Source organism: Mustela putorius, unplaced genomic scaffold (genome assembly GCF_011764305.1).
Source record: "Mustela putorius furo isolate JIRA1106 unplaced genomic scaffold, ASM1176430v1.1 tig00000129_pilon_pilon_pilon, whole genome shotgun sequence".
Lineage (NCBI taxonomy): Eukaryota > Metazoa > Chordata > Mammalia > Carnivora > Mustelidae > Mustela > Mustela putorius.
In genome coordinates, this window is record NW_025421290.1 from 51,723,500 (window position 1) to 51,742,210 (window position 18,711).

An 18,711-nucleotide genomic window follows, 5' to 3' on the forward strand; every position below is an offset into this window, starting at 1 on the left:
GAGACCGCCTGCGCGCGGGGGTCGCAGGACCCTTAAGCCGGTGTGGGGGGAGGCTGCGGCTCAGAGAAGGGGCTAGTCCAGGAGCCCTGAGAGACTGCACCCATGGGGGCCTCTGGCATGCGTGGGGCTGCGTGCTTCGTGCTCCCACCTCTGCCCCTCGCCAGGCTCCTTAGGGACGGAGCTGAGCTCAGCCCACGCCCTGCCTCTTGGCCAGCCAGCATGGGTGTGTATGGAGACAGCTTGGACCGCAGCACGGCGTGGGCAGGGACAGAGCCGAGTGCTGTCCATGCTGCTGGGGACAGTCCATGGAGGTGGACTTGGAGGGCTGAGTAGGAGCCAAGGGGAGGCAGAACGGGGTGAGGTTGGGCGTGTGGGTTCCCTTTGTTCCTGGAGCACCACCTGCGGGTCCCGACCTGGCCTCCAGCCTTCCCATGACCTCTGAGCTCCTCGCCCCGGTGTGGGGAAAGCGAGGTGGAGTGTGGCTGCAGGGGGGCCGGGTGTCCAGGACCAAGTTCACGCTCATGGGCCACCGAGCGGGGCTGAGGCTGGGCGCCCCGCACCCCTCACCCGCATCCCTCAGTGGGGCCTGCCGGGCCGTTCGGGCATGGTGGCCACGGCTGTGGTAGGAGTGCGGGGTGCCGACCCGACCAGAGTTCTGAGAAGGCCGGGCTACATGGCGCGGGCGGCCAGAATTACATTTTTTCTGGAGGATTTCGTCACCTTGACCCCTTCCTGAGCCCTCTGGCTCCCAACTCGCAGGTTGTCCTCTTCCAAGATGTCTCCATTAGTGGTCGCTTGGACCTTTCTGGGGACCCCCTCCCAAATTCCTGAATGTAGAGGCTTTGGAAGAATGGCTGGGGTCTCCTGGGGAGGGGCCGGGAGGGGGAGGGGTGAGGTTTCCTTCAGGTGCCGGGACCGCCCGCTGCACTCACAGCTGCTCCCCCACCCCAAGTGCAGCCCCCGTGGAGCCCCCTCCGTGGTGTCTGCCTGGACCCCTGGCCCACGGAATGGCCAGCCCGGCACCCAGCAGAGGTGGGGAACCAGAGGGGTGCTGCCCGGGGCCCGCAGAGCGGGAGGGCTCAGACGGAGGAAGCCTCAGTCTCTGGGTGAGGTTCCCAGGATTTGCCAGAAACGCCAGCCATGGTAGGAGGGGTCTGGCTATGGGGACCTTGGTCCCTGGTGTCAGCCGTCTAGGTCCTCTTGGCAGCCCTGCACCTCTGGGCCCCCCGCGGGCAGATCTGGGGGCTCTTGGCACCTGTGGGTGGCAGTTCCCCATGGGGTGGATGCTGGGGGTGGGGCGTGGCCGGGGCCTCCTCCCCAGTTAAGCAGCTCTGGGTTGGCCCCGCCCAGCGCTCTCCGAGTCAGAAGAGTCCCCAGACCCTCCCATGGGAAAGGGCCTGGCCATCAAGGCCAGCTGCCCCAGAAACCACCTTCTGGTTGGGAAGAGGCACTTCTTGTGTGTAACAAGGCAAATTACTCCCTGGGGGGCGTGGGAGGTGCCCGGCCCCCAGCCTCTCTCATTCATTCCTCCATTCCCGTTCATCTGTTCACCGCACACCCGCCTCTCCCTGCACCCGCTCACCCGCGCCCCTGCTCCGTGCACCCGCTCACCCGCACCCCTGCTCTTTGCACCCGCTCACCCACGCCCTGCTCCGTGTACCCGCTCACCTGCACCCCTGCTCCTCCATGCACATGCTCACCCGCACGCACCCCTGCTCCTCCTCGCACCCGCTCACCCGCGCCCCTGCTCCATGCACCCGCTCACCCACGCCCCTGCTCCTCGCACCCGCTCACCTGCACCCCTGCTCTTTGCACCCGCTCACCCGCGCCCCTGCTCCTCCATGCAACCCCACATCCACTGACCCACATACCTGCTGAGCCAGGCACCCACTGACCTGTGTTCCCATGCACTCGCTTACGCATTCACTGGCCCACTGACTCGCCCTCTCGCTCACCCACACCCCCAGGCCATGTCAGGGCATCCTGAGCTCCCCGTGTTGCCTTGGGCTTGTCAAACTCCTGCCCTTGGGAGACCCTGCCTGGTGGATGGACACAGCCACAGGAACTTGTGTCTTGTGTTACAGAACAGGGCCTGGTTCCTGTAGTAGCAGGAGGCAGAGGTTCTGCCGAAGCCCAGTGTGGGGGCATCAGGGCCGGCTTCCTGGAAGAGGGTCTTCTGAGGGGTGAAGTTGCTGTTTGTCTGGCTTCTTTTCCGGCCACTCAGACTTGCCTCCACTCCCCTGCCAGTCTCGCCTCCTGCTCCTCCTCCCCCTGCAGGTCCCACCCTGGGCCCCCAGGCTGTCCTGGGCCTGGGTGTGGTGCTCTGTGAGGCCCAAAATCACCACCCCCTGTTCCCTGTGACTTCACTGCTCAGAAACCAGGTCTGGGCCTCCAGAAGGCTGCAGGCCCAGAGGTGCAAGGGCCGGCCTGACCCCCAGAGGCCCCCTCCCTTGCCTGTCCAGACCTATGGACTGAGGTGCAGCCGCTGGGATTGTACCAGTAGTTACCAGGGGCCTGGATTCCATCAAAGGGGAGCGCGCAGTCCGGGGCCCTTGTTAATGCAGCCGCATGCCTTTGAGTCATGCCTGCTGGGATGAGCCTGTGAGAGCAGGACCCAGAGGGCCGGGCGGGCCAGGGCACAGCTCCTTAGCTCCCTCGGGGGCTGACCACAGGGCTGGGGAGGGAGGAGGGGGTGCCCTGGGTTAGATCAGACTGCAGGGTGGAGACACCTGGCCCATAACATTCCAGACTCCCAGGGCTGGCGGGTCCTCAGAAGGTGCCAGGCCCCACCTCTGTCCAGGCATGACTGGGATGTGTCCAGTGGGGAAGGACATGTCCCCACGCTGCAGTGCTAGGGCCCTGAGGGTGGCCTGCATGTGCCGAGGTCTGTGCTGCAGACCCCTGGCTCTTGAGAGGGGCCTGCTGTGGGACCCACTAGGCAAAGCTCTGCCCTTTGGTCGTGGCCTTTGCAGACTGGAGGCTCCAGCCGAAGTTGCTCTGGCCTCGCCCAGTCCCTCGCCCATCAGCCACAGGTCTGCATCCCCTGGAGGCTTCGGGTTGTGCGTTCACACCGCTGCAGGGCCCAGGCTGACCCTGCACGACCCGGGGCGGGGAGCTTTCGGGGGTGGGGGGTCATGCCTTAGCCGAGGCCGTCTGCTGGTCTGTCCAATCAGCTTGAGGACCTGACTGACACCCTCCCATGCATGCTGGGGTTGGGCGGCCCCTTGGTGCTGCCCTTTCCCCAAATCCTGGGAACAGGCCCCATGGCACTTCCATTTACAGAAGACGAAGTGAGTCCCTGGGTCCTGGTTGACCTTCGCAGGCTCAGCTTAGTTCCCTGGGCCGCGCTTGCACCTGTGGACTTCCGCCCTCCTGGGCAGTCCTACCCCCGGGGGCAGTGCGAGGCAGGGGGGCTGGGGTGCCTGTTGAGGGCTCATCCTCCGGCTCGGGGCTACAGCTCCTTCCCATGTGGCGTAGCTCAGGGTGTTTGGAGTCCTGGACGGGTGTCGAGGCTGGGCGGCAGTCAGGGTGGAGGAGCCCTAGGCTCCCACAGCCCCCTGCCCAGCCCTCACGGCCCCCAGGGTCGGTCCCATGGCCGTTTGGGTTGTGGCCGCTCCCGTGGCCTTCTTAGAGCTGCTCCTGCCCTCCACTCACTCCCACTCATGCATTCCGCCCCCAGGGGACTCTCTCTGTCACCGCTGGGCCGCTGGTCCGCTGGGTGACTCTCCGGCAGGCAGAGGAACAAGGGTGGGTTTTTTCCTTGCAGGCGGTTGTGAGGTTTACAAGTAGGTGGGAATCGGGCTCATGCGGGCTTGTGGTCCGAGAGACCAAGCACCCCAGCTCAGGGCTCCCGCACCCCGAGTTGCTGGGGCTCCTCCTGGGGTGGGCCCCACCTGCAGACCCCCACCCCAGGCGCCCACCGGCACCCCGCCCCCGCTCTGTTACGGGTCCGCCCTGTCAGAAATTACTTCGGAGGAAAGCCGTCCCCAGGGGCTCTTGGAAGACAGCTCCTAGTTAAGCTGAGCAAGACCACGGAGCAGGAGCCTTGCTGAGGGCTGGGCGGCTCCGCGTGGGCAGGCCCTGCTGTGGGCGTGCTTCGGAGGTAGGGCTCTGGGGTGGCAGTGGGTCCTGCAGGGAGCCGGGCAGAGGTGCAGGTGGGTGTTGGTGGGGGCGTCAGCCGGGGGCTCAGATCGCATCCCAATCTCTCTCTTGGGCCCCCGCCCGCGGGAACGGGGCGACGGAGGCCAGGCCCTCCGGGCGGTGGGAGTGGCGTGCGAATATGGCCCCGGCCCATCTGTGTCCCTGCTGTACCCCGCGCAAGGGGCCGCCCTTGGTGGAGGGTGGGTGCTCCGCCAGGCCAGCTCTCCCTTGGGGCCCCGGGAGAGAGAGATGGCTGGCCGGCTGCAGGAGCCGCGGTGGGGAGAGCCTGGCAGGAGGGTCCGTGGGAGTCACGGCCCCGGGTGTGGTGGGCCTGTGGTGGGCACGCGTGTGTGGGAGGGCGCCCTGGGACTCGGGAACCTTGCCTCTCACAGGTGCGCCGGGAGCCTCTCTGGGGTCAAGGAAGACCCCGGGGTCTGGGGAGGACTGTGGGTCCCCTGGGGACGCTGTGGGGCTGGCGGGTTCCAGTGCCAGGCTGAGTGTGGGGCCGGAGGATTGTGGGCAGAACCCAGAGGGCCGCAGAAGAGAGGGCGGTGGGTCGGGGCCTGGGGGCCACGGGATCAGGGGAAGTGGGCTTCGTGGAGCTTCTCCTGGCCGCCGGCACGGCCTAGGGTTCCTTGGTTGCCTTGGCTTCTCAGGGCTGCACACAGGCGCCTGCGCTGGTCGTGTCAGCATGTGCTAGCGGTGGGGAGACTGAGGCACAGAGAACAGGTCACCATGCCCGGGTCGCACAGCCTGGGAGGAGCTGACCCTCGCACGCTCCAGCCAGCCCCCCACCCCGCAGCAGGGCCGATTGAGGTCGGTGGGAGGAAGGTGCGCTCAGGGCAGGGTGGGGGCAGGGGAGGGGCGTCTGCCGCCTGGCCTGGCAGGGACGTGGCCGTGGGGCCGACCTGGGGCAGGGCAGGCGCCCAGGACAGCGCCGAGAGCCCCACCTGGTCCCTCTCCTCCCGTCCTCAGGGCTGCCCAGAAGCTCAGCCTGGCCTCCAAGCGCAAGAAACCTCATCCGCCGCCGGCCCCTTCTGCCCGCAGTGCCTCCCCGTACCCCACGGACTTCAGCGGGGTCCTGCAGCTGTGGCCGCCCCCCACGCCCCCCTGCTTGCTCAGGGCCGCCTCCAAGGTTAAGGACAATCCCGGCAGTATCGGAAAGGTAGACCCACCGCTGATGTGGGGGTGACCCCTGGGGCTTGGGGGTGGGATGAAGCTAGGGGTGTCCAGGGAGGTGCTGGGAGGGGTGCTGGGTGTGGCGGGACCCTGCGCTCTTCTCCCAGGTTGGACGAGGCGGGCTGCAGGCAGGGAGAGCGAGGCCCAGGTCCACCTTGGAAGCTCGGGTCCTGACAGGAGCCTCAGAGACTGTGGTGGGGCTTCCAGGGGCTCGTGCTGGTCTCATTGGGGTGGGACAGCCAGGGCTCCCTGGGACTGGGGTTGGGCTCTGACCCCTGGGGACCCCCATACTCTGTGTCTGTTGGCATGCTGCCCTGAGGTGGGGCTCCAGGGAAGAGATGGGACCCCTCCAGGCCACCGTGTGATCATCTGGTCAGGTGGGGAAACTGGGTCTGGGGGGTGCAGGGAAGGGCCTTGCCTTGGAACAGGCTGGCTGGTCCCTGGCTCCGACCCCTGGCTCCCGTGGCCTTTAGCCCAGACTAGGCTTTTGTCTGGGCCCCGGTCCAGTTTTGTCCGGTCGCTTGTAACTGCACCCTGGCCTCACTCAGGGTCCCGCGGGCGTGGGTTGTGTGAGCGTGTTTTGAGGTGCCCATGGGGGGCGGGGGGCCGAGGCACGCCCCACAGCTCTGGGCAGGAGGACGGCCCCGCCCGAAAGCACACCCTGAGCTTTTTCCTGACTTTCTGCCCATGCTGCTCCCATGGGCCACTCCAAGGTACACCCCTGAGGGTGGTTGGGGGTTGGGGTGGGCCCACTGTGGGCCCACACCCTGGCACCCCGGCACCCCACACCCCCGGCCTCTCCAGCGCCCAGAGGCTAACCCCCCGCAGAGGTGGTTGGCTGGGTTCAGGCTCTCCCCAGCAGGCCCGCCCTACCCTGCCTGGGAATGGCCTCCAGGGCCTTGGGCTCCTGGTGACCCTGAGGGGCCGCAGGCCTGAGCCACACCCCCGAGTCTCGTGGAGACTCTGCCAGGCTGCTCCTTCTGGAAGCCTTTTCTCACCCTGTCACCCCCAAGCCCTCACGAGATTCAGAGCCTACATGGCCAAGCCTCATGGCATCGGTGTCCCTGGAGCTAGAGGAGGGACTCTCCGCCCCGCCGCTGGGCCGGGGAAGTGCCTGGGCGGTGGTGGGCACACTCAGCTGGACAGGGCAGAGTGGCAGCAGGGGAAGGGCTCCAGCAGCTCTGGGGCCTGGCTCTGACCTTGGCCTGCTCACTTGGCAGGTCTGGACCATCTGTCTGAAAGCAGGGGTGGGTAGGGGTGGGCCGCGCTTCTCCAGCACCGGGCCACCTCCTCCTGGGGCCCGGTCTCCACCTAAGTATTCTGGGGCTGGGAGCTCCTCCCTTTTCTACGTGGTAGACTAGCCCCCTCCCCTCCCCCTGCCCCAGTCCCTCCATACAGGGAGCCCCTGGCCACCAGCCCACCCGCTGCCCACCCCCCTCCAGCCTGTCCCCCCCGCCCCCCGCCTCCCTGGATGTTATTTGCACGAATGTCACAGTCAGAAATGCCTCCTGAAAGGCATTTCATATTGTCACAGAAAAGAAGTTAGATTACGCTCGATTTCTGACATTAATGTGCTACTTAAGATAATTCATCATCTCGCAGTATTAAAAAAGACATCCTTTCTGTGGGTGCGGAGCGGCGCCCCTCCCCCCTGGCTGCCTGGGCCACCTCTTAGGAGTGGAAGCCCTTTTTTATGCAAAACGTGTTTTTTCCCTACCTGGCAGCCATTCAGCGCTGCTTTGTAATATCTGAACATTTGGGGGAGAGACTCAGCCGCCTTGTCTCCTGCGAAGACCCTGTCATTTCCTGAAAGAGAGGATCCTTACAGACAATGGCCCGTGCGTTCAGCTAGGATGGGGTGGCCTGCCGGGGGCCGCCTGTCCCCTCCCCGCAGGGTGGAGTCCCTGCGTGGGGACTCATGGCTGGCTCCCGGCACCACCGGGGCCGTTTCTGCGCTGCAAGAGCCCCTCCTCAGCCCCCCAGGAACCCCCTCCAGCCCGCACAACCCATTTGGCTCCTGAAGTGGCGGGGAGTTCATGCTGAAAAAAAATCGCCAGAAATTACCGGAAAGTGCACATTTTTGCCTGCTTGGCGGCAGCCTTTGGAAATGAAGTAGTTTTGTTCGTGTCGTCGGGAATAAAAGAATCGATTCTCGCCCAGGTTCGGGGAGTGCGGCGGGAAAGCGTTTCTTAGGCTTCTCCCCCGAGAGCGCGTCCCCTCCTTCCTGGAGCGATTTTGCACGTCAGTTTGCCACGTGCTGAAGGGGAGGAGATGGGCCTCGTGCAAACCACCCACAGTAAACCAATTCCGCCGCGTTATGTATCTGTCACTTACAATTAAACCCGTGAAAAATATTGGCTCTGAAATGAGTCGGGTAATTTGATTTATGCCGTAGTGGAGAAATCGAAGGTTTCATCGGGGAGCGGAAAGTGGTGTCCTTCAGCAGAACGTCGCATCTGGTGTCCTTCCCCACAGGGGCCCTAGAGCCCTGGGGCTCCTCTGGGTCAGGGGGTGCCCCCGGGGCTGGGAAGGAGATGCAGCTTGGGCTGGTTCTTCTCCATGCGGGTTTTGGGGTGTCTCTAGCACAGCGTGCCAGGCGCTTGTGTCTAGCTTCCAGCCCCCCTCCCTGCTGAGCCTCTGTTCCCTCGAGGGTGTTGGGGCTGGTGGCCCAGCCATGGGGACGCCTGTCTTCTGCAGACCCGGCACGGGGTGGGGGGTGGGGGGCATACTTTTGTGTCTGTTTTTGTATTTTAGGGTCACACAGGAGCAGAGGCTGCTTGGCCCCTGACCAGGGCCCCGAGCTAAGGCCCTGTTCTGTCCCCCGTGCTCCCCGACCTGCGCCCCCTCGCCGTGCCTCTGTCTCCAGCTCTCCCCGTCAGAGCTGAGCTCTCCCTCTGGGGACCACCATGTGTGTCTTTCCTGCCGGCCCCCGGATGCCGCCGTGCCTGGGGTTTGAGTTGGGCTCCCTAGCTGGCTCTGGGGTCAGAGCCCTGGTGCCCTAGGCCATCCCCCTTGTGTGCCTTTGTAACTCCGGTCAGACGTTGCTGTCAGGGTGTCAGGGCGGGGAGACGCACTCAGGGCTCCCGCTTGGCCTGGGGCGTGGCTGGGAGGCTCTGTGGAGGAGGCAGAGGCCCGACTGGGGGCAGGAGCTGCCAGCCGAGGTTGGGAGATGGGGTGCAGGGAGAGCCAGGGTGGGAGATGCACCCCCGGGGGCTCCGAGAAGGGCGCTGCCGGCTGGGACTAGGGGCTGTGTGGTGGGGCCTGTTCTGCTTGCCCCTCCGGCTTCCCGGGTCCCTCTGCCCTCGGTTTGGGATCTGGGATTGGAGGAGAACCACTCTCAGGCCGTATGACCTGGTGTCACCGTCGACTTGTCCGCGTGTTTCCTCCCTCCTTAAGCCTCAGTGGGCCTGGGCTGGGGGTGGCCGCGCTGGCCGGTGGCTAGGGAAGCCGGAAGAGCTGCGCCCTGGGTGTGGGGCTGCTTCTGGTCCCCAAAGCTCTGTGCCTCTGGGTGGAGCTCACTTAGCTTCCAGCTCTGCCTCGGACACCGCGGAGGGTGTGGAGGAACCCCAGGTCAAGGGCAGGTGGGGTGCCCTTGGGTACCATCTCCCACTTTCGTCCCTCTGTTCACTGAGGTGCCAGGAGGTTTTTCACTTTGGTTGCACCACCATCCCCCAGCACTGTCCTGTCCGCCCAGCCCAGTGCTCCTGCGGACCCCCTCCCCGCCCTCCCCGACCTGTGCTCCCCCGTCCTGCGTCATCACGTCCTCCCCCGTTCTTCTCTCTCATTCTGTCCTCCCCAGCCCGGTGCTCCCCCGTCCTCCCCCACCCCCTGCTCCCCCACCACACCCTTGTGCTCCCCTGTCCTGGCCCCTCCTTCTCTGCTGACCGCCCCGCACCAGGCTAGCGCCGCCTCCCAATGAGCCTCGCTTTCTGCCTGTCGGGCTGATCTCATAGGGGACCTGCCGTGGCCAGAGCTGGGACGCAGGCACCCGCATTCCTGCGGTGGGGATCCCCGTGCCGAGGCCTGGCCCGCTGTCTCCGCTCGCGCGAGCTCTTCCTGGCCTATAATTAGCGGCCGCTGGGCTGGTGGCCGCGGCTCAGGCGCGCGCTCGCTCCCGCCCGCCTCCTGCAGGTGAAGGTCATGCTGCGGGTCTGGCCCGCACAGGGGGCGCAGCCCTCGGCCGAGTCCGCGTCCTTCCTGAAGGTGGACCCACGCAAGAAGCAGGTGATCCTGTACGACCAGGCTGCTGGGCCCCCCGGCAGCTCGGGCCCCCGACGAGCCTCCGCCGCGGCTCCCAAGATGTTTGCCTTCGATGCCGTCTTCCCCCAGGACTCGGAGCAGGTGAGGGGCCGGCACCAGGCCTGCCCTTGCGTCTGGTGCCCAGGGAGGAAAAGGAGGGGTAGGAGCGAGGCCCAGTGGTCCGGGCCCGGCCTGTGGTGTGTTTCCCTCCTTGGCTCGGGCCTGGGGGCCTCCTCCCCTGCTGGTGCTGTTGTCAGGCCGTTTGCAGAAGTGCTGGATTTTCTGTGGGCTCCGGGGAAGCTTTGGGAGCAGGGTTTGCTGTCTGCCGGGTGCACGTGAGCATCGGGGGTGCAGTGAGGGCCGTGTCCCAGGTTGCCCCACGAGGGCGGTGTGAGCTGTGCGCCCGACTGGCCCACGCCGTGTGTGTCGTGCAAGTGCATGGAGAGCTCCGAGAGCTGGGGCCTGTGTGTGCCAGCCTGCCCGCCTTCTGAGCTGCCGGCCGGCGTGGGATGGGGACAGGCAGGCGTGCCGGGAGGCTGGGTGTCAGCCCCGTGACCCCCGTGCCAGCCTGGTGCCCTGTGCTCCTCTCTCAGGCTGAGGTCTGCTCGGGGACCGTGGCTGACGTGCTCCAGTCAGTGGTCAGTGGGGCTGATGGCTGCATTTTTTCCTTCGGCCACGCGAGCCTTGGTAAGCGTTCCCCATCTTTCCTGTCCGCAGTCTCTGGGCCTCATTTTGCAGGAAGGACGGGGGAAATGGGTTGTCCCATGCGGGCAGGGGGTGGGCCCAGGACCGGGGGTGGGGGCACGTGGAGAGAAAGCCCCCTGCCGTCCTAGGCGGCAGGGGGACCCTGGTCTCGGTGTTCCCAGGTTGGACCTGGGAGCAGCTGGGCGTGGCTGGGCTCTGAGGGCGTGTCAGGGTGAATGTGGGGGCCTGACACGTCCGTGCGCCCCCCAGGCAAGTCCTACACCATGATCGGGAAGGACAGCTCGCCCCAGAGCCTGGGCGTTGTGCCCTGTGCCATTTCCTGGCTCTTCAGGCTCATCGAGGAGCGTAGGGAGAGGACGGGCACCCGCTTCTCAGTGCGCGTGTCTGCGGCGGAGGTGTGCGGCCCCGACGAGAGCCTGCGGGACCTGCTGGCCGAGGCGGCCTCCGGCAGCATCCAGGACTCCCAGTCCCCGGGCGTGTACCTGCGGGAGGACCCTGGGTGTGAGGTTCAGGTACGCCACCGGCTTCGCGGCCACGGGGTTGGGGGACAGTGAGGACAGCCTCCGGGAGGCAGGCCCGAGTTCCAGCTTGTGCACTGCCCTCCCCAGCTGCCAAACCAGAGCGAGCTTCGGGCTCCCACGGCGGAGAAGGCCGGCCTGTACCTGGACGCGGCGCTGGCGGCCCGTGGCTCCCGCCGGCCCGGCTGTGGCTCTCACCTGGTCTTCACGCTGCACGTCTACCAGTACCGCGTGGAGAAGTGCGGCCGCGGCGGGAGTAGGTGTCGGCTCGCGCGCCCCCGCCTGCCCTCCCCGCGGTGCCTGGGGTTGGGGGAGCCCAGGGGTCCGGGGTATCTGGGGATCTGGGATCAGGGGGTCCGGGGCCGTTCCCCCACCTTCCCGCCCTGTGCTTTCAGTGTCTGGAGGCCGCAGCCGCCTGCACCTCATCGACCTGGGCGGGTGTGAGGGGGCGCCTGGCCGGGGCGGGGAGGCCCCTGGGGGACCCTCGTGTCTGCCTCTGTCCGCCTTGGGCAGTGTCATCCTGGCCCTGGTCAGCGGAGCCAAGCACGTGCCCTATAGGTGAGTGGCAGGCTCCTTGGTGGGTAGTGGCGAGGTGGCCCCCTAGGAGCTAGCCAAGGGTGTGGCAGGTGCACCCAGGGTGCCTGGACCCCTGAGCTCCTGGGGCCTGGCTGCCCGAGGGCCGGATGCCAGAGCTGGGCCTGGGCTCCAGGCATGACCCCGTCCCGGGGAGAGGCCTGCCTCCTTCCTTCCCCTCCGCCCCGCCGCACCCCCATGCCCAGCCTCCCGCCCTGACCTCCCCTCCCCAGGCCTGCAGCCTCTGAGCGCCCCTCGCCCCCAGGGAGCACAGGCTCACCCTGCTGCTGCGTGAGTGCCTGGCGGCCCCCAGCTGCCGGACCACCATGATCGCCCACGTCTCAGACGCACCCGCTCGCCACGCCGAGACGCTCAGCACCGTGCAGCTCGCTGCCCGCATCCACCGGCTACGTAGGAAGAAAGTCAAGGTTGGCTCTGTCTCTCCTGCCTGCTCCTCCCGCCCCCGAGAGCCCTGTGAGGGCCCCTGCCCAGCATGGTGAGGGACCTGCCGCCCATCCCTGGCTGGGCTCCCCATGTGCCCCTGGACAAGGCAGGGGGCTATGCCCCAAATCACCTGGCACCCAGGGCTACACTGGAATCGCTCCCAAGGGGGGCCTGCGGTTGCCGTGTACCCGCTGGGGGTGGCCCGTGTCCCTCCGGAGCCAGCCAGCAGGGCACTCCCTGGGCAGCCCTCGGCGGGAGCATGTCCTTCCCCTGGCTGGGATGCGTGGATGGGGCGGTGGGGAAGGTGGCCGCTCACGCAGGCCTGCTCTGTCCCCAGTACGCGTCCAGCTCCTCCGGCGGGGACAGCTCCTGCGAGGAGGGCCGTGCCCGCCGCCCCCCACACCTGCGGCCCTTCCACCCCCGCTCCGTGGCCTCGGAGCCCGGCCGCCTGGCTTCCAGCTCGCCCGGAGACCCCGACTACTCCTCCAGCAGCGAGCAGTCCTGCGACACGGTCATCTACGTGGGGCCCGGCGGGGTGGCCCTGTCAGACCGCGAGCTCACCGATGACGAAGGGCCGCCCGACTTCGTCCCCATCATCCCCGCGCTCCGCCGCCGCCGGCCCTCCGAGGGCCCGAGGGACGCCGACCACTTCCGCTGTAGCACCTTCGCGGAGCTGCAGGAGCGGCTGGAGGGCATCGACGGCAGCGAGGGTGTCCCCGGGGCAGCCCCGGCCGGCCCAGCCTGCGGGGGCAGGAGGCCCTCACCGCCCGAGGCCGGCGCTCCCAGGAAGGCGGCAGGCTCCCCGCTGGCGGCCGGCACGCCTCGAGGCAGCCCCGCCCCAGACGCCTGCCGGGGTGCTCTGGAACCCTCTAAGGCTGGTGCCGACCGGAGGGATCTGCTGGTGCCGGACAAGGCCGCTGGGGTTGGGGGTAGGAGGCCACTGCCCAGCCCGGCCCCTCCGCCTCCTCGGCAGCTGGAAGCCAGCAGAGCGCCGGAGGACCCGGGGGGAGGGAGCGCGGACGGCGTGCTGCGGACGCCCCCCGTGGGCAGGAGCGGGCAGGCGGGCAGCCCCCGGCCCCCCGCACACGGCCGCCGTCTGGAGCGGAGCCTGCTGACCACCACGGTGACACTGCAGCAGCCCGTGGAGCTCAATGGCGAGGACGAGCTGGTGTTCACGGTGGTGGAGGAGCTGTCCCTGGGGGTGCTGGCCGGCTCCGGCCGCCCCAGCAGCCTGGCCAGCTTCGGCAGCAACTGCTCTCTGCAGGCCGTAGCCTCGGGGTCCAGGCCGGTCAGCATCATCAGCAGCATCAGCGATGAGCTCGAGGCTTACACCGCACAGGCTGCGGGCGCACCCTCGGAGGGGGCGGGCCGGGCTGGGAGCAGCCAGGGCACCTCGGTCAGTTCCTGGCTCAGCGAGGTCAGCATCTGCATGGACGACCGCTGGAGCCCCGCGCCCCCGCCTACCTTCCGGGCTGGCCGGGACTCGCCAGCGGGGCCCGAGCCCCTGGGCACCCCTGTCCCGGGCGGCTCCCCGGACGAGGGCAGCTGTCGGTTCCCGGAGCACAGCAGACCGGATGGTCCTGGCCCGGCCCAGAGTCCTCACCCTGGGGACGTGGCTTCTGCGGCCCCTGCCCGACCTGGTAGGGAGTCCCCAGCCGCATCCCCGTGGGGGGCGGCCCCCGCACAGACGATCCACTCCAGCCTCCCCCGGAAACCGAGGACTTCCTCAGCGGCCGGTCGTGCAGGCTGCACTCGCCTGGCCGCGAGCCCACCTGGCCCCGGAGGCCTCTTCGAGGACCCCTGGCTGCTCCGGGCAGACGAATGTGGCCCATGCCAGGGGCCCTCGGCCGGCAGGGCCCCCAGCCCAGCCCCAGTGCTGGCTTGTGCCCGGAGGGTGGTGGACGGCTGTGAAGTGGCAGTCGGGGCAGCCCCGAGGCCAGAGGCCGTAGCCCAGATACCCCCGCTACGGAGGGGGGCCACCACGCTGGGTGTGACCACACCCGCCGCATCCTGCAGGGACGTCCTGGCGGCTGCGGCCGCCTCTCTGGGCAACCCGAAGGCTGCCCCCAGCAGCAAGCGGAGCGTGGCTCCCAAGGGAAGCCTCTTCACGAGACCTGGCGGGGCAGCCCCCCCGGCCCCTCCTGTGCGCAAGTCCAGCCTGGAACAGAAGAGTAGCCCAGCGCTGACTGCTCCCCAGGGCGGGGGCCCTACCCGGGCTGCGGCTGCTGCCCTTCCCCGAGGAGAGGAGGAGGCCAGGGCTGGGAGCCGGGCGGACCACTCTGTCACCAGGGCCACGTCCAGCCTGAAGGCCCGGGCGGGCAAGGTGGAAGCCGCGAGCCGGCCCAGCGCCCATGGCTCTCTCGAGCGGTGCGAGGGTCCGGCGCACGGCAAGGCCAGGGAGGCTCCCGGGAGGGCCCGGGCTGTGCCCAGGTTGGGTGTTCCGTCCCCCAGCTCCGTGCCTGGGCCTGCTCCAGGCTGTAGGGGCAGCCCGGCCAAAGGCATGGGGGCCCCCAAGCCCCCAGCCGGCGGGAGCAAGGGCCGCAGTCCAGCAGTGGGTGGGTCAAGGGCCTTGTGTGCTCCCGTGAAGCCACTGACCCCAGCGGTGGGCAGGACCCCTGGTGGCCCCGTGATGGCTCCCCGGGCGGCCCCGCGGGCTGTACCTGGTGTCGGGGCCAAGGCCAGCCGGGGCACCATCATGGGCACCAGGCAGGCGCTCCGGGCCGCCCACAGCCGCGTCAATGAGCTGGCGGCCAGCGGTGCCCCCGGCAGAGGTGGTCCCTCCTGGGGCTCGGCGGACTCGGACAGCGGCAGCGACAGTGGCGTGAATGTGGGGGAGGAGCGGCTACCCGCTGTCCCTGTGCTGCCCTCCCCCTACAGCAAGGTCACGGCCCCGCGGCGGCCCCAGCGCTGCAGCAGCGGCCACGGCAGTGACAACAGCAGCGTGCTGAGCGGCGAGCTCCCGCCCGCCATGGGCCGCACCGCGCTTTTCTACCACAGCGGCGGCAGCAGCGGCTATGAGAGCGTGTTGCGTGACAGCGAGGCCACCGGCAGCGCCTCGTCCGCACCCGACTCCATGAGTGACAGCGGGGCCGCCTCCCCGGGGGCCCGCTCCCGCAGCCTCAGGTCCCCCAAGAAGAGGGCCACAGGTGGGTGTGGGTGCGACCCCCACTGGGCCCCCTTCTGCCCCCGCGCTGTCCCCGAGGTTTGGGCCATCCCTGTCGGAGCGAGCTGCTGAGGGCTGGCGTCGCAGGTCACCCCGGTGGGGCATAGGGGTCAGGGGAGGCCTTGGGTGTAGGGCACTCAGCCTGGGGTTTCTTGGGCTCAGGCCCAGCTGCCTGGGAGTCCCACAGCCAGTGTGTGTGGGGGACCCAGTGGGTTGGGCCAGCTTCTTGCTATGCACGTGGCGGAGGAAGTGGGCCAGCGGCTTGCGCGGGGAGCAGGGAAGGACGTCCTGGGAGACGTGGCAGGGGTGCCACTTGGGCCTGGGGGACTGGCGGGAGGGCTGAGGACCCGGTCCGGGGTGGCGGTGGGAGTCGGGGGTGTTGAGCAGGGCCTCTGCGTGACTGGGGTGTTGAGGGCTGTCTCCAGGAGAGGCCAGCCAAGAGGCTGCCCCCGTGTGGGCCGCTGGGGCGGCTGTCCAGGCGAGGGGGCCTGTAAGGGCTGGGGATTTCTGGACGAGCCCCTGGCCAGGCGCTGAGTCCTGGGAGCGGGCCCCAGCCCCCGCTCACCCAGCACCCCGGCCCTCTGCTTCAGGTCCACAGCGGAGACGGCTGATCCCGGCGCCCATGCCGGACACTGCTGCCCTGGGCTGCAAGCCTGGCCTCCCTGGGCAGTGGGTGGACCTGCCGCCGCCCCTGGCCGGCTCCCTGAAGGAGCCCTTCGAGATCAAGGTCTATGAGATTGACGACGTGGAGCGCCTGCAGCGGCACCGGCCGCCCCTGAGGGAGGACCCGGCTGAGGTCAGGGCCGGCGGGGCCTGGGGCCCGGGGTCGGGGGCTGGTGCGGAGAGGCCCTGGGATGGCGGGGTGGGCCCCCTGGGGGTTGGCGCAGCAGCTGAGCTTGCCTTCCCCTCCTGCCCGCAGCCCTCCCAGGACGTGGAGAAGGTAGGAACCAGCCCTCCCAGCCCTGAAGCCGTGGTGGCCACCCATGCCCACCTTAGGCCAAGCGGGTGGCCGGAAGGGTCCTGAGGTCACCACGGTTGTCCCGTGGAGCTGCCCTGCTGAAGGGTCTCCCACAGCTGGGCCCCTTCGTCCTGGGCCCGGGTCCCAGGCAGGCCTTGGCAGGCTACTCTGAGAGCGTCTGGCCTGAACCTCACCCGTGGGGGACCCGGGGCTGACCCTGCCCTCCTTTGAGGCCGCACTGTAGGTTTTCCCCGGGCCCAGAGGCTGGAGGAGGGTGCCACGGCCAAAGCCGGGAGACCCCGTCGTCCTATAGGCCTGAGCCTCCTGCCTGCCCCTTGCCCCCCAGGGTCTGGTGTGCGCCAGCGCCCGGCTTCGGCTGGCGGAGCGCAGGCAGCAGCGGCTGCGGGAGGTACAGGCCAAGCACGAGCAGCTGTGCGGGGAGCTGGCGGAGACCCAGGGCCGGCTGATGCTGGAGCCCGGCCGCTGGCTGGAGCAGTGTGAGTCCCCCGGCCCCGGGGAGGCAAGGCTTGCAGGACCCTCATCCCTGCCCTCTGCCCTGGTTCGCCTCGCCTGCTGTCCGTCCCCAAGCCAGGCGCTTCCCTCGAGAGCTCCGGCCCCCTCCTTCACCTTGGCCCAGACGGGGACCCAGACGCTGGGCGGGGAGCGACGCCTGTCCTTGGCCCCTGACCCGCTGCTCCCTGTCCCTCCCCAGTCGAGGTGGACCCGGAGCTGGAGCCCGAGTCGGCAGAGTACTTGGCGGCCCTGGAGCACGCCACGGCCGCCTTGGAGCAGTGCGTGAATGTGTGCAAGGCCCACGTCATGATGGTCACCTGCTTCGACATCAGCGTGGCCTCCCCCGCCGGCCCGCCGGTGCTGCAGGAGGTGGACGTCTGAGGCTGGGCCCCGGGACGCCGGGACGGCACGTGGGATGGAGCGAGCACGTGGCGGGGGTCAGAGGGATGAGGGTGTGGAGGGCCGGGGGCCGGCCCAGCGCGGGGGGGCTCGGAGGCGATGAGCAGGAGGGAGGGGTTGGCCAGGCGGAGCGGACGGTGGAGCGGGAGTGAGCGCGTGTGCCGGAGACGGGACGGTCACCACCCAGACAGCAACGCAAGTGCCTTTAACCTTGAATCGACTTCTCTCTTTTTGCGTTTGGTGCTAAGGACTCAAGACACCAGCAGACGGTGTGCTCAGGCTGTGGCCTGGGCAGCGGCAGGGGGCCGTCCGGGGCCAGGCCGGGCCCCTTCCCAGCCAAGCAGTTTCATGTAGCAGGACTGCTCTGGGCCCCGCCGGCCCAAGGGTCAGGATGCAGGACTCTTCCTTTACAGCTGTTTCCTCTCGGCAGAACTGGCCCCGGGGGTCACCAGACCACGGTCTGCGTCCTTGCTGTGGATCGCGTGGGGTCCTCCGGGGGGGATGGCCCCTGTTCCCTCCCCCCCGGGACCTGCTCTGTCCTGAGGATACAGAGAGGGCAGCGCCCACAAGGCGCCTTCTTCTACGGCAGGAATTCTTACCAAAACCACAAGCAAAAAACAAAACCAACACGCACACACACACACACACACAAACAATGGGGGGTAAGGGTTTTGTAAAGGTTCTGTTAGGTTCATATTTTTATATCATTTTGCCTATAAATGCAGTATTTGCAGTGGGAATTTGGAGACAAATGATCTATGTTTTTATGGTTTTCTATGGAAGGTATCCCTCAGGCCAGGCTCTTTCTGGGGGGGGCGCCCGGTGGGGGCAGGGGCCCGTGGGGGGCTCTTCTTGCCAAATGCAGACCGGGAGGGCGCCTGCCGACGTACGTGTGTCCCCGTCACAATGGGCTTTGTTTTCTGACCCTTGTGCATTGTTTCTAGGGGCTCCCAGACCTTTGTACAAATGTGTAGATAACCTCTTGCTACGGCTTTTATTTGTGAATAAAAGACACATCCGTTGTTAAAATGGCTCCTGAGCTCACTGGGTGCGCTGCCCTCCGAGGGTCCTGGGGCGACGGGGCCTCAGACCACTGGGGACGTGTCTTCAGGACAACAGGAGACCTGCCTTCTGCCTGCCGGCCCTGCGGGGACCAGCCTTGCAGGCGAGCGGGGACAGAGCTGTGATGGACAGACGGCAGGAAGGGCCTCCAGCCAGGCTGGGTCTCTCACCCCATTCCTCCCCTGACCCCTCCCTGACCCCCTCCCTGACCCCCTTCCTGAGCTCCTCCGTCTGAACAGCTCTTGGGGTCCCCAGGCTGAGGCAGGGATCCCGGGGCCAGGCTGGTGGGCTCCCGGGCCCTTCCCAGGGGTTGTGCTCACTGAGGAAACTGAGGCAGGTACTAGAGTGGCGCCCGGAGAGCCTCACCTCCTTCCCTCGGCCCCGCCTGTCTTTCCACGAGACGGGTGAGTAGACACACTGGACACACGGGGCGCAGGACCCCCGGAGCTGGCAGGAGCCCGCGCTGGGCGTGGCTACCCCGCCCAGCCCCCACCTCCCTGCCGGCCTCGGTTGCTCCAGCTGGTGCTCGAACCGGGGTCCTGGGCAAGCCCGCTGCTGTCCCCACCCCATCTGGGGGCCCCCCAGACTCTGGTGCAGGCACCGTGGCCCCTCGCAGCTGGCGGGACCCTTCCTAGTGAGGTCTGGGACTCCCCTTCCGGGACATCACACCGTGTGTGGCCTCTGCCTGCATTCCCGACCTCCATGGGGCCTTGAGAGTGTGGGGTACGGTCTGAGTCATTGCTGCTCCCCACCATCAGGCGCAGGGCTGGGCCTCCGTGGGGCCTCGGGGGATACTTGCTGGAGGAAAGAATGAATGA

At 67.9% G+C, this 18,711-nt stretch overlaps 1 protein-coding gene across 7 annotated transcripts in view; it reads left to right on the forward strand.

Moving 5' to 3' along the window:
• KIF26A (kinesin family member 26A) overlaps positions 1-17,860 on the forward strand; it is a 37,869-nt gene extending 20,009 nt beyond the window's left edge. For 2 of the 7 annotated variants that reach the window (XM_045074440.1, XM_045074427.1), the window contains 13 exons: positions 5,116-5,305; positions 7,715-7,822; positions 9,451-9,660; positions 10,152-10,245; positions 10,513-10,775; positions 10,872-11,037; positions 11,177-11,339; positions 11,620-11,782; positions 12,136-14,944; positions 15,552-15,757; positions 15,881-15,901; positions 16,266-16,416; positions 16,632-17,860. In XM_045074440.1, the coding sequence (XP_044930375.1) occupies positions 5,116-5,305; positions 7,715-7,822; positions 9,451-9,660; positions 10,152-10,245; positions 10,513-10,775; positions 10,872-11,037; positions 11,177-11,339; positions 11,620-11,782; positions 12,136-14,944; positions 15,552-15,757; positions 15,881-15,901; positions 16,266-16,416; positions 16,632-16,813 (4,726 nt within the window). In that variant the 3' untranslated portion in view covers positions 16,814-17,860. The remainder of the gene's footprint in view (positions 1-5,115; positions 5,306-7,714; positions 7,823-9,450; positions 9,661-10,151; positions 10,246-10,512; positions 10,776-10,871; positions 11,038-11,176; positions 11,340-11,619; positions 11,783-12,135; positions 14,945-15,551; positions 15,758-15,880; positions 15,902-16,265; positions 16,417-16,631) is intronic. The other 5 variants (XM_045074442.1, XM_045074433.1, XM_045074445.1 and 2 more) reach the window with 3 other exon arrangements.
• The last annotated feature ends 851 nt before the right edge of the window (positions 17,861-18,711 follow it).